The sequence below is a fragment of the Euprymna scolopes genome, chromosome 9 (genome assembly GCF_053919585.1).
Source record: "Euprymna scolopes isolate OS-2025 chromosome 9, ASM5391958v1, whole genome shotgun sequence".
NCBI classification, from domain to species: domain Eukaryota; kingdom Metazoa; phylum Mollusca; class Cephalopoda; order Sepiida; family Sepiolidae; genus Euprymna; species Euprymna scolopes.
The window spans coordinates 130,437,382-130,452,381 of NC_136490.1; the positions used below are offsets into that span (position 1 = coordinate 130,437,382).

Here is a 15,000-nt window from a genome sequence, read left to right on the forward strand (position 1 = left end):
ACATTTTACTAGTGAACTTGGCAACATATTTGATGCATGTGTTCCATTTCAGATCAGGAGTGAATGTTAGTCCCAGAAACTTACCAAGACATGGGGCTTCTTCAAGATGAGATCAATTCATCTCAATTAGGGCGTGGTGGGGATCAGAGCGATTATAATGAAAGGAGAGAAGCTTGGTTTTCGATGCATTAAAATTTACCAACCACCTTGTTCCCCATTGCACCACGTCCTCAAGATCAAGAGTGAGGGAATCAAAAAGACCTTGGTCATTGCTGGCCTTTGAAGTGTCGTCATAGATTATCGTGTCGTCTGCATAAATGCCTACAAATGATCTAAGAATGTGATTTGGGAGATCATTGATGAAGATCAGGAACATGGATGGAACCCTGAGGGACGCCATCGTTAATATGATGAGTTTCTGATTTCTGCCCATCAATGACTACTCTTATAAACCTATCAGAGAGAAAGATTTTATAACTGAGATTTTATAACTTTCATAGCTGGCAATCTTGTGAAGTAGACCTTTATGTCACACTCTCTCAAAAGCGTTCGATATGTCAAGAGCTACTGCTCTAGATACGAAGCCTCCAGCGACAGATTCACTAATTCTGTGTGATATAACAATTAGTACATCAGCTGTAGATCTCGCAGAACGGAAACCATATTGCATGTTACTGAGATGGTTATTTTTGCTGAGGTGGTTGACAACATCTCTGTTTATCGCAGTTTCCAGCAACTTACTCATCACGCACAGGAGACTGATTGGTCTGTACTGAACGGGAGATGGCCGATCCCCGGAATTTTTAAATACTGGGCAGACTGATGTTTTCCAAGGTGCTCGGAAGCATTTCCCCTTTAAGGCAACGTTTAAACAGCTTTGTCAGTATGGGAACTAGTTTCGGTTGAAGCTTTTTGAGCATTATAACTGGAATCTCGTCGGGGCCAGTTGCTTTACTAGAATCAAGATTTTTGATAAGCTGTGCAACATCACGTACAGACATTTGTATGTCGCTTAGTGTGTTTTCAGTCATATGAGGGAATACGGAACGGGTAGGCAGTCCTGATCACAAAGGGTAGAATTTGCTGCAAAGTTTTTGGCAAAGATGCTGACGAGATTACCTCAGGTCCATTGATGATGGCGAGGATAGAGGACACGCTTCTGTACAGGATCTTATTTGTAGTCGCCAAAACTAGTGGGAGACAGCTACTTTAAACCTAACGTACTGAGCATACGATTTTTCATTACTGTTTTACATTGGTTGCTAGCAGTCCTTAAGGTTGCTTTAGTTTCATAACATTTATTACGTTGGAATCAATGGAAATAGTGATTTCAGTGCGCAATGGTAGCGGCACATTCCGGGGCGAACCACGGCTGGCTGTTGGGCTTTTGCTGGCATTTTTTGGAAGCTATGAAGTGGTCTATACCGACAGTTAACCATTCAATCAGGTCTGATACTATAGAAGGCACTTTTTTTTTTAATTTTTGTTCTTTTAAGATGGAGTGCAGAGGTATATCTGATATGAATATTAGCCATAAAGTACCGATACGCAGTATGATGGAGAAGTATATCTAAGGACTTACTACATTTTGTTTTTATCTTTTTTTTATCTGAGTAATCGGAGAATCCCAATGGAGTCAGAACAATACTAAACTTTATGTCTAGAATCTTTATGCCAATGTTGCTAAAAGTCTATTGCATGATTTTTATCCTATAAAATAACTCAAATGTAATGCTTAAGCTTAGGGGTTCTTCGTAACAAACTAAAATTCTCAGAATCTAGTCCAACTTATATCTAACGATTATGAATCACATTTAATATATATTTGAAATAGTCTATTTTTCAAATGGAAGGATGTGTTTATATTATGCTTTGTAAAACTTCTGTAAAATATCGCAAAGAAACGTTAATTAGCAAAGATATTAATTGAATAATATATAATACCAAGTGTTAAAATTTCATAATAATTGGACGTATTTGAATTTTCATGACGAGCTTCTAATTCTTTTTCATGAAAGTAAACACACCAAATATATTCCAAATTACGCCTAGCATCTGTGTTCCAAAATTCATAACGATCGGTTAATTATCTGATGTATGAATCCTATATATAAAACATGTAAACATACCTAACTTAATATGAATAAACATAAATTGTATTGGTTTAGCCCTAGGATCTAAAGAGATCGTTACATCAATTATGAAGTATTGCTAGCTTTTAAAATATATAAACAAGTAAAAGATATGTCTCTTTGTAAATATCAACAGTTCAAAGTTACATTTCATAGCGCAACTTTAATTTTTGGTAGAAGAATCCAAATATTTTTAAGAAAAGTAGAAGCGATATAAACTGTTCATTTATCATGGAAATAGCATGCTGGTTAATTCACGTTTGCAAACATTGATAGAGGTTACCTATGTAAAATTCGTAAATGCGAATCTACACAACACTGAAATGTTTCGAAAGAAAGATAGATCCTCTTTAGAAAGGAGGCCAGAACATTTCTGATCACTAAAATGATATAGGGCTTAATCGCAAATAAATCTCTTTTTATAAAAAATTTATAAAAATTAAAAATTAACAGTCTCAATTATTTGGAGCCGTTAAGATTATTTTAATTGGATAAATATTTTAAGAAATAATTTATTTTAACGGTGTAGTATACCATCACGCTCAAGACTAGACAACGCATTCTTAAGGCGTATGTTTGGTTTGTCTTGTTATATAGTTACGAAAGCTTGACTATCTGCTTCAAAATGCAGAAAAGCATTAATAGCGCAGAAATTTGGTTTGCGAGACAAATGTCAGGGTCGTTTGGAAAGATAACATTTCTAACGAGAGAATATGGGCTAGATCTGGATGCACTAAAGGAATACTAATGGAAACTTTTATTAATAGACAAAATTTGTTCTTAGGACGTATTTACCGTCAAAGAGGCATTGATCATCTGATATTGATTGGTAGGTTGATCAAGATGTACTTTGATAGACAACTTGATCGATTGGACGAGATTATTGTCAAAAGTTTCGGGCTATGGATTGCATTGGAGAGCCGTGGTCGGTTGCCAACGCTGTGAAACGGCAGGACTGATGATGATGATGATGATGATGATGATGATGATGATGATGATGATGATGATGATGATGATGACGACGACGACGACGACGACGACGACGACGATGACGACGACGACGCCGCCGCCGCCGCCGCCGCCTTTGGTTATATGCAAGCCATCTCCTATGAATCACACTGGTCAACGAGACAATGCACTCTCCTGTACCGAAAGCCAATAAGTCTAATTTTGCCAACGTGGGGAATATATAACTGAATATTATCTTTTGTTTTTTCTCCTGTGGGAGCTTTAAAGCTATCGAATGTGAGTTTAATCTACTCTTCAGACACTCTTTAGACATCTTTCACAAGTGTTGCCCTAAAGACTATCTTCCGGTAGCAGTCACTAAGATTCTAAAACAAGCGCACATAGAACGTTTATACGATGTATCTATTATTTGGATTATTCTGACTACTGTTCCCATCTTACGTGCTATTTTCACATCGTTTCGGCATATTATCGAAATTGGGGAATCTATCTGCCAAACTCGAAAATTCAAATGGAACTCTTTATTTAATCCAGCATGTTCTCGATCTATCAGCAATGACTGGATTGAAGTCATAATTCGCAATTGCATTTTAAGTGTTGTCCGCTTGATTTTTCAGCCTACAGAAGAGAAGTAACTTATGACTGAATTTACCAAATACTTTATCTACTATGCCACGAGTTATTGCGGGAAATTCTGGTATTAATTTAGGAACCTTACACTGACCGAAACATTGTGAAAATAAGACTAAGTATGAGAACAGTAGTTCGAATAATGTAAATAATACTAATTATTAGTGTTGGGACGATTAATTGGAATCGGAATCGGGAATCAGAAAAATCGGAGATTTTTGGGGTATCGGAATCGGTATCGGGATCGAAAAAATTTTAGCCTATTTTCCGATGCTAAAACCGATTCCTTAAATTATCTTTTAAGAAACACGTTCCACTGCTTGTAGTAATAATAATATAATAAATATTTATTGATTTAAACTTCCAGTAAAACTAAAATCTCCAGATCACCCACTCACAAGTGTATTTTTACGTTTGAGGCACATTTAAGATGTGTTTTTACGGTAATCGGGACAAAATAACATTTTATAGTTAAATATTTAGAGATTTATAGAGAATCGGAATCAGAATCGGTAATTGTATCGGAATCGGTAAAAATAGTGTAATCGTCCCATCACTACTAATTATCAATTCTTATCTCAAAAATTCACAAACACGATGTACTGATGTACTTCGTTATTACTCATACACATCTTTATTTGCTTCGGCAACGCATGTGTGCTTTTATTGCGTTTGGGAAATCAATGTATTTCACTCTTCTTATTCATCTTTTATTACTTATGTCTCTTTTTTCCTGTTGTGTAGCCCTAACCCCTACCCTTACTGCTTTCATCGTATTTCGTGTCTCCACTTTTATGTTTGTCGGTGATAAACAATCTGTTAGAATAAATGGGTATATATATATATATATATATATATATATATATATATATATATATATATATATAGAGAGAGAGAGAGAGAGAGAGAGAGAGAGAGACAGACAGACAGACAGAAAGACAGAGAGACAGAGAGAGAGATGTGCGTGCGTATGTGTTAATCCAATTGTTTCTTCATCATCGTCCCTTTTTCCTCTTTATTCTGACACTTGTACGTGTACCCAAGAGAACAAGTACAACTTAGCGAGCATTTATTTCAAAAAGACACCTGAACTTACACATCACTAAAAACCTTAAACCTTAAATATCGAATACGCATTAGCTTAACGATACGTTTTGTTCTGTTTTTACTTGTGTCTAGTAATCTGCACTAATAGCAAGAGGTTAAGATGCAATCATTTTTATTGTAAACTTTTTGACATTTCCTATGGATTATCGTATATCATTTAACAACAACTGTCAATAATTTTCCATTCTCCCTCTCTGTGCCTAAATTTAAACGAAACTTCCATGAGCAAGGTTTCTTTCCTAGAACTATCCATTTGTGGAATATAATACTACTGACTACATCATTGTCAGTTTAAATTTTTGTTGAATCATTTCCACCATCAATACAAATCATCACAATGTTGTCTTGCGATCAACCTGACACTCATTAGCTCTTATCCTCGAGTGGCCATTTGACCTTGATAAGTGGTGACTCTTAATTACAAAAAGTGTTTGGAGAGTAGAAGTTAGACCTTGGATTTACTTGAAGCAGCATTATAATTCTCACTTCCCCCATTTCGTCCTTTAATTACCACATTCCATAAGCAATCTTTCTTAGATGTTTTCTGGGTCGGAATTTATCCCTATAACACTTATCTTTGACTAGTTTTGCTCTTGAAATGATATTTTAGATCTTTACATCAAGTGGCTTCATGCCTTGTCTGAAGCAATTTCCATAAAAAATTAAATAAATAAATGCTGTCAATAAGAGATCAGAATTAATGATAAATATGCCTACCTAGTTTTCTAATGGCGGTCGATAACTTTTCACTATAACATTATTACGGGCTTTTTATGGAAATCGCTCCAGGCTTGAAAAAGTGGTAGTCGGTAGGGAGAGTATGGCGGATGAGGCAGAGTTGTCGAGATGCTTGAAAAAGTAGTAATCAGTAGGTGAGAGGTCTGGAGAGTATGGCGGATGGAGCAGAGTTTCATAGCCCAATTCGTTCACCTTCTGCAGGGTCAGTTTAGCAATGTGCGGTCGTGAAGGAGAATTGGCCTTTTCTTGTTGACTAATGCTGGGTGTTGTTGTCGAAGTTTCTGATGCATTTCATCCATTTGTTGACAGTACTTTGCTGACGTAATGATTTAGATTGGATTAAAAAAATGTAATGGATGAAACCGGTCGCAGACAACCAAACAATCAACATGAACTTCCTTGTGCGTGGATTGGTTTCCACTTCTTAATTGATCGTTTTCAACATCCGATGGCCGACTACTACGCTCATCATCTTTAAGACTCTCGTCGCTGCCACGAAATTTCTTAAACCACCATTGTGCTGTGCGTTCAGTAATAATTTCTGGGCCAAACGCTTCGTTGATATCGTGAAATGTTTCAGCAGCTTTTCGGCCTAGTTTGAATTGAAATAAGAAAATTGTGCGAATTTGCTTTTTTTCTCAATCTTGTATTCAACGTTCTGAAAAGAAGACATAAATGTTTTAAAACGATTGTAATTTAAACGATTAGATAGAGCGAAAAACGCTCTTTATACTGACATATAAAGCAAACGTATTATAACGAAAACTTGTTGGAAAATACTTCATCTGAAATTAAAATTAACACAAGAACTTTCTTGTCAACCTAATACATATATATGAAAATCGACCCAGACAAGGCGTGGAGCCACTTGATGTAAGGAGATAAAAAATAATATTTCAAGATCAAAATCTTGCCAACAGCAAGTGTTAGATGGAATAGATTCTGACCTAGAAATCAGCAAATCTTCCCTCTGTGTCAGAAACATTACTCCTGGAATGTGAGGACTAAAGGACAAAATAAGGAAAGTGAAAGTTTATGGCTGCCGAAAGTTAACCCAAAATCTATTCTCATTATCATTTCCAAGGCTTAGATGAGTTAATAATACCAGTAATAGAGTTAAGGTTAAAAAAATAAACGTTTATATTTTGTCTGTAAATAAAAAAAAAAGAATATCTTACCGCTATCTGCCATTTTATTTGGTCGATTAGCGCAGTTAACTCGAGTCGGCCACATACAAACACGTTTTGTGGCATTGTACAGCAAACCTTTCGGGCACCATTTTACTGACATGGATGTACCTTCCCAGCATTCCACAAATCTGGCACAATCAGTCGGTTCTGGATTACTTCCGTTTTTATGGATGCAACGGGGGTCATTCTTAATATCTGTAAAGATAATATCACACGTAATTAATTTACATTCAATATTTTACAAAGAAAATGTCTTCACAAGAAAGAAATGTGACTCAGTGTTATTAGATGTGGGGAAAAGTGATTTTTTACGCTATTATGCGGAGATTATTAGTTGTAATATGTTTGCGTATTGAGAGACCAAAAGTTTTCCTCGTAACAATAATTAAATTCTATTGAAAATATCCATATTTCAACCTTGCGTAAATAATAATCAATTTTAATTTGCTTTTAATTTTTACTGAGTAAACGTCTTCACAAGGAGGAAATATAACTCAGTAGTGCTATTTTTCTCTTTCATTTTTAATTTCCTTTTCATTATGTTTTTTGTTATCTCGGACATTTCCAACCGAGAGTTCTTTTTAAGATTCTAATCGTCCCTTTAAGAGCAACTGTTTTTTTTTATCTTTATTGCACTTGGTTCACCAAGTATATTCATCAGGTAGTTTTTGAAATTTTTATGGATGCAACGAGAGTCGTTCTTAATCTCTACAAAACTAACATCACAAGCAATAAATTTGCTTTCAATTTTCAGACGAAGAAGACGTCTTCACAGGAAAGAAATGTAACTCCATTTTGTTATTTTTCTCTTTTTCTTTTCAATTTTTTTTCCTTTTTTATAATTCTGTATTTGCTATCTCAGACATAACCGAGAGATCATTTTTAAGATTCTAATCGTCCCTCTAAATGCAAGTGTTTGTATCTCTCTTGTATTTGGTTCATCAGATAGATTCACCAGGTAGTTTTTAAGATTCTTTTTCGTGAGTCCGATTGCTTCTTTGATTTCTGGAATTATTGAGATATTTCTAAGATTCCACACGAAAGAAATGTAACTCAATATTGTTAATTTTCATTTTTTTTTTCAATTTTCTTATCATTTTGTTGTTTTTATTCCAGACATTTTAAACTGAAAGACATTTTAAGATTCTTATCGTCCTTTCAAGTGGAATTGTTTGTATCTATCTTGGTTCACCGAGTACATTCTACAGATTGCTTTTGTTTTTTTAATTCTTTTTCAGAAGAGAAGGAAAAGTAGTGGGAAAATAGAATAGTAGTATTAGTAGTAGTAACTCTCGTTTACCTTATTTTGCCATTTAGTCATCACATTCCATGAGCGATGTTTCTGACAAAGGAAGAAGAATTGCTATTTTCTAGGTTAGATTGTTTTCATCTAACATAGTTAACTAATGTTTTCGCCATTTTTAACTCCTAACATCAAGTGGTTTTATGTCTTGTCTGGAGCGATTTCCATTCAAAATAAAGTATAGTCAATAGCAACGGCGTAAGAAGGGGGATAAATAAATTCAATAACGTAAATAGATCTTAGGTTTCTGAATTTTTGAGATGAGGATTGGTTATTCGTATTATTTGGATTCATCTGACTAATATTCTCATCTTGAGTGTACTTTTCAGAATTTTTCGATCGATATAACCTCCGACCTTCTTCGGGTTTATCTTGTCGAACTCGAGAATGTTTCTATCGAACTCGGGAATTTGGACGAATACAATTGTGAATAACTTAGGTCCTCTATCCAGCTATGGTTGACGGGATGAGAGTATGCTACTCCCGTGAAGTAAATAAAAAATATAAGGTTAATAAATCTTCTCTGTAGTCTTTTCTTACAGAAGAGAAATTTTCGATGCTAGGTGCTCAACTGAGCTTCAATCTACAGTTTCCTCTGAACACATTCATAATTAAAGCACGTTTAGCTATAGCCACGGTAAATATTGTTTTCTTTCTTCGTTTGTATACGTATAACTAAACAGAATTTCCATGATCAAAGTTTCTTTCCAAGAACTATACATCTGTGGACCACAATATTACATGGCTACTTCCCAGATAACTTCGATATGGTCGCTTTCAAGTCTAATATTAGCAAATTCTTCTTGGGCAGTCTTATTTAAATAATGAATGTCTGCCTAATTTCAACTATCGTTACTCCGCGTTGTCTTAGCGTACATTTGAAATCGAACTTTGATAAGCTGTGACCTTTAGCACATAAAAAGAATAAGAAACAGAAAACTTCAGAATTACAGAACATCATTAAAATGATTTAGATTGCTAAAAGAACGGCAAATGAGGCAGGGGAGCAGTATAAACGAGCATTATTTTCTATCTAGAATGAGAAATTAGAGGAGGGGGGGAGGAGGAGGAGGAGGAGGAGGAGGGACAGTGATTGAATCAGTCTTGATAACAACAGAAACATCGTGAGATGAGATGACGTAATAATAAATAAATGACACAAATAAAGAAGAAAAGGAAAACTTGAGAATTACTGAACATTACAAAGATGATTTAGATAATGAGTGAAACGGTGAATGAGGTGAGAAATGACGAGAGTATAGTCACACTTACAGTTAAGAAGTAGTGGGGGAAAGGTTAAAAGATGACGTAAGTAAAGAAGAGAAGAAAAATCTAAAAATAACAGAATATTATAAAATGTTTTAGATGATGAAGAAAGGATAAACGAGACAAAAAAAAGGCTGATGGAAGGATGGAAATAATAAGAGAGAATAGGTGGTAGGAGTATGAGACTAGATAAAACAGTAGAATGGGTGGCAGAAGAAAAGCGGATTGGAATAAGAACAAGGTGATTACAAAGTGATTAAATAAATAAATGACGTAAATAAAAAATAGGAAAAGACTAAAGTATTAGTCGTAGCAGACCATAAGAGAAGGAGGGTAAAATAAATGACATAAATGAAAAAAGTAGAAAGTGCTGTATAAATAGTAACACAGAGTAAAATAAATGACGTAAATAAAGAAGAATAGAAAAAGATTTAAGTATTAGTAGAATCAGAACCACAAAAGAAAATGTGTAAAATAAATGACGAAAATAATGAAGAATAAGAAAACTGTAGTATTAATAGTAGCAACACTGTAAGATATTGAGGGGAAAATAAATAACTTAAATTAAGAAGAACAAGAAAAGAGTAAAGTATTAATAAGAGCAGTACAACAAGAGAAAAAGAATAATATACATGACGTAAATAAAGAAGAATATGAAAAGATTAAAGTATTATTAGTTCCAGAACAAAAAGATTTTTTTTAAAAATGCATAATAAATGACGTAAATAAATAAAAATTTGAAAGGACGGAAGTATTAATTGTAGCAGAACCAGAAGAAACGGGGTAATATAAATGACGTAAATAAAGAAGAATTTGAAAAGACTGAAGTATTAGTGGTAGCAGCACCACAAGAGAAGGATGATAAACTGAATGACGTAAGTAAAGATGAATAGGAAATGACTAAATATTAGTAGTAGCAGCACCATAAGGGAACAATGGCTAAATAAATTACTTAAATAAAGTAGACAAAGAAAACAGATTAGCCGTTTTAGTATTATCCAACAGTGTATGGGTACGCGCGTGCGTCAGCACTAACTATATTCGAGTTTAACCGGCTTCCTCCGAAGAAATTCACAAGCGGTCCCCAGTCGCATGTATAACCCTGTCGGGGGAGATGACAATGTTAAGTTGTTGCAACACTTGCAGAGAGGTGTCGACGTCCTCCTACATACACCGCCTGGAATTTCCAAATTGGTCACCCATTTTAGTAATGACCAGGCTCAACGTTGCTTAACTTCGGTGATCTGACGGGAACCGGTGTGTCAACGTGATTATGCTGTATGCATTATGCAAACTCTTTTCAACTAGTCATATACCACAGAGTGATTTGTAATATTTCGAAAATGTATTTCCATTCAGGTTGTCTCTCACTAGATCCTCCTAAAATCTGATTTTGAATTCACAAAATTTAATTTTGAATTGACAAAATATTTTAATTGATTTAGACAATATAAAGACTGTATCGGTTTCAATTCAGATAATGTCTAGTTGATACATTCCTAGTCACTCAGAGATAAAAAAAAAAAAAAAAATGTCCAGATCATCATCACCAGGACGTGCTCCTTGCCCGAACCAATGTAACTCTTCCTCTCTAGAGTTTCCTGTCTTCCATCAGTTGCCTCAGATCTTCAGGTTCACAGTTGGCGTCGTGTGCTATTTGCTGGATGTATGTGGATCTAGGTCGTCCTTTGCTTGCGCGTCCGTGTCGTGGAGTCCAAAGCAATACATCACTCACCAATTCATGCTTGCTCCTCAGATAATGACCGGCAAATCGTAGGCGTCTTTCCCTGGTGGTATTAGATATGGCAGGTAGGTTGTCATGAAGTTACTCCTTCGTGGGATGATTTTTCCAAGATATATTTAATACTGTTCATGACATACGTATGTATGTGCCGTCTAGTTTTCTTTCTAATCTTTTGGTGAGTGTGCAGGTTGTATCACCGTAAACAAGAACAGACTCTACCACTGCCCTGAAGAACTGTTTTTTTTCAGTTTGTTAGTTAGTCCCAAAGTCCATACTGAACGCAGCCCATCCAATGCGGCCCATGTCCGGATCGAGGAACCAAATAAAACGTCTTTCAGCAACGAGGATAGGCAAAATACGTGAAGTTCATGTGAAATGATACGAATAATAAATAAGTCTTTAACAGTTTGTTCATTGGTTGGTTGTTAAATTTTATGGCATGTCAACTGGCGTGGATTATTTCATGACGTAGTGGTACTATGTTTTGTATACGATTGGTTTGTAAATTAACACTCTATTGTATTTGTGTGCGTATATTTTATAAACAAATAGAGTTTTAAAAAAATAACTTATTATTTCGATCCCCAAAACTGAAAATTCGCTGCTAAAAGTGACAAAGAGATGGACTGGCAACATAATAGCTGACACCAGCATGCCGCCTCATAAAAGCTGAAAGATTGGCCCGAGTTGCGGAATTTTGTTTTCAAGCATGTGGCGAAGATTTCTGGACTTTGCAAATAAATCACGTGGAATAAGTGCATTTGTTTTATTCCAAATAAATATATTCTACTGGAGAAAATATTAACTAACACTTAACCATATTACTTTATTGTAATTTATTGAGTATTAATGTCTAAAAAGTATTGTTTACTTGGTTAAAAAAACAGAAACATGTTTTTTCATATATTAAGTCATATTTTGATTAATTCATAATGTAACTAGTTAAGTTATAGTGTAATCAATTTAGTCATAACATGATTGATTCACTTATAATGAAATTGAAACAATTACAGTGTTAGAACCTTCGAATAGTTGTAATGTCTGAAATGGTAGGTGAAAAGAAAATAAGAAACTTTAAGAACATCATGGTGCCTTTAATTCGGGTTCATGCTTTCTATTGTTGTTCAATTCAATTAATTCAATCATAATGTGATTCATTCGGTTATAATGCGATTAGTTCAGTCATAATGTGATTAGTTCGGTCATAATGCGATTAGTTCAGTCAAGATGTGTTTAGTTCAGTCAAGATGTAATTAGTTCAGTCATCATGCGATTAGTTTAGTCATAATGTGATTAGTTTGGCCATAATGACATTGTTTAAGTCATTGATTCAGTTTTTTTAAATAATTTTCTAGTGATTAACGTTGGCCTTAAAAGAATACATCCAAATATGATTTTGTGTTCAATATGATACTAAATATTGTATATTCTAACTTCTCTCTCCATTCATAGAATTCCCTTGTTACAAAAAATAATAATATACTATCAGGATTCGTGGAAATCTCGTGGATTGAGAAATATATTTAATCATCAAATATGTTTTGATAAAGCTGGGGTTTTTCTGGATAGCGTAAAAACAGCTTTTTTGGATAAGAAACCACAATAAGACACAACAAATATGAGTTTGTTAACATTTCTATGAAAATAGTGTCCAGTGTATTTTAAATACAGAACTGATCAAAATGTGATAAATTAATAAGTATTAATAAATACTCAGAGAGTAATATTGTTCAATGCAAATAATAAAATTACATTGTAAGAGACAATCTTTAAATTACTCTTCCGGTCTTGCACTTCTTGACAGATAATGTTCTTTTTTTCTTCTTTTTTTTATTTATTTATTTATTTTATTTATTTTTTTTTTTTTTGCCTGTTTCTTTCGGATGTTTCCTTTTTTACATAACGTTCCGCTGACTTCCTCCTTCGGTGTAGAACCGCTGCACATCGAAATTACTACGAGTTCCTTTCTCACACAATTACAACAGTGCTCATATATTATTATTACTATTATGATATTCGAACACGAGCTATATCAGGAGAAGGCCAAGGGTTTCTGGAGTGACATTTTAAAAGCTAAATTTCACAAATTTGGCCTTTTTTTTAGCCGTTTGGCCTCCAAAAATTGTATTCAGCCATTTTCAAAGACTAACATACGAACTAAGGAAGGAACAGGCAGAATATTAAATAAAGTGTTTATATGTTTTGAAATGACTGAAAGAAAAGGAAAATATAAACAGCAAATTTGTTCGAATTTTTACTTTTATAGTTCACTAGTTTAGTCATAGAAGTATTGCTTATCAAATTGAAAACTAAATACTAACAAAATTCTATTTATGTTTCGGAATTTCTTAGCTGGGGATTGAAATTTGGATTATCTTAATTCTTTCAAGCTGCTATTCTCATATTGATTATATTTATCACAAAGTTTTAAACCGACTTAAACTTTGATCTTTTTTAGATGCATTTCACTTAAACTTGAGAATCTTCCTGTCGAACTCTGAAACCCAGACGAAACTTCGATCATAATTGGAGAGAAAGATTCCTCAGTTTAACAAAAATGCCTAAAAAAAATACCTGAGGTTACATCGGCGGAAACGTTGTGAAAGTATAGCAACTAAGATGAGAATAGTAGTTTGAATAATCCAGGAATATCAACACTCAATTAGTTAGCATCAAACCACGGGGTTTTTTGTTGTTGTTTTTTGTTTTTGTTTTTTGTTTTTTTGTTTTTTTCAATGATTTTTTACTCATTTAACATGAAATAATTCCAAACACCAAATGCAATATACAAAATTAAATCTGTAGGCAAAATAATAAAAAGTGTTGTTTATAATTGAGAATTATATTTTTTAGAATTATTTAGCTTGATAAAAATGCGATAACAATAATGACTACTTCGTATTATTTCGATGATTCGAACTATTGTTCTCGTGCTCAGCATTATTCTCACACGATCGATGAAACCTTCAACATTCTTTCGCTGTATTTTGTCGAACTCGGAAATCTTTTTTTGGAACTCCAGATTGCATAATTTCGAACAGAACTCCTTAATTAATCCATGGGGTAGCACGCTCTCGTTTCATCAATCATGACCGCGTAAAAAGTCTTACATAATTCAAAACTGCATTCGCACTCACAAAAAGGGAATGCAAACCCACTTTCTGCATGACGTAACGGATAAAGTATCAAGTAAAAAACAGTTCTAAGTGACACTCCTCTGGAGGTTGTAGGCTTGATCCTCAGTGTGGGCGGTACTAAAACTATACTTGCGAATTACTTATGACTTCTACTTGGCCATAGCTGACGAAACGAAACCATGCTACCCCTGTGAATTAAATACAGAGTTCCGTTCAAAATTCCGTACGGATGCCCGAGTTCGATAGAAAGATTCCCGAGTACTACGAGGTACACCCAAAGAAGGTCGGAGGTAACGTATGGATGAAAGGTTGTGAGAATAACACTCAAAACGAGGGTAGTAGTCCGAATAATCCAAATAATACTTCACATCTCAGAAATTCAGAAATATAACAATGATTTGGACTATTTGGATTATTCGCAATAGGAGTTCTAAGTAATTCGCAATTGTATTCTTCGTATCGCCCGCAATGAGAATGGAACCTTCAACCTCCAGAAGAGTGTCATTTACAACTAAAATTCCCTAGAACTTTATCCGTTACACTATAGATCCTTTCGAGTAATTCTAGCATGAATTTTGGGAGACTTGAACTTATTTTTTTAGTTTTTCGTCGCACTTACATTAATATTAAAAGCCTACTTTTTCTATTCAAAATCATTAAAACAAACGTCCTTATATACCACAGTCATGGATATGCGGGCGACTAAATAAAGGTAAACTAATTTGCATATTCTTTAAAAAAAATGAATTTTCATAAATTAATTATTCATTTTTGAAAGTTTCTT

General features: G+C 34.2%; 1 protein-coding gene and 1 pseudogene across 1 annotated transcript in view; both read right to left on the reverse strand.

Moving 5' to 3' along the window:
* The window catches only part of LOC145285014 (chondroitin proteoglycan-2-like), a 22,840-nt gene that overhangs the window by 5,324 nt on the left and 2,516 nt on the right, over positions 1-15,000 (reverse strand). Inside the window, exon 2 of the mRNA XM_080134098.1 lies at positions 6,755-6,961. Within this exon, the coding sequence (XP_079990224.1) occupies positions 6,755-6,961 (207 nt within the window). The remainder of the gene's footprint in view (positions 1-6,754; positions 6,962-15,000) is intronic.
* LOC145285044 (5S ribosomal RNA) lies at positions 10,501-10,619 on the reverse strand (annotated as a pseudogene).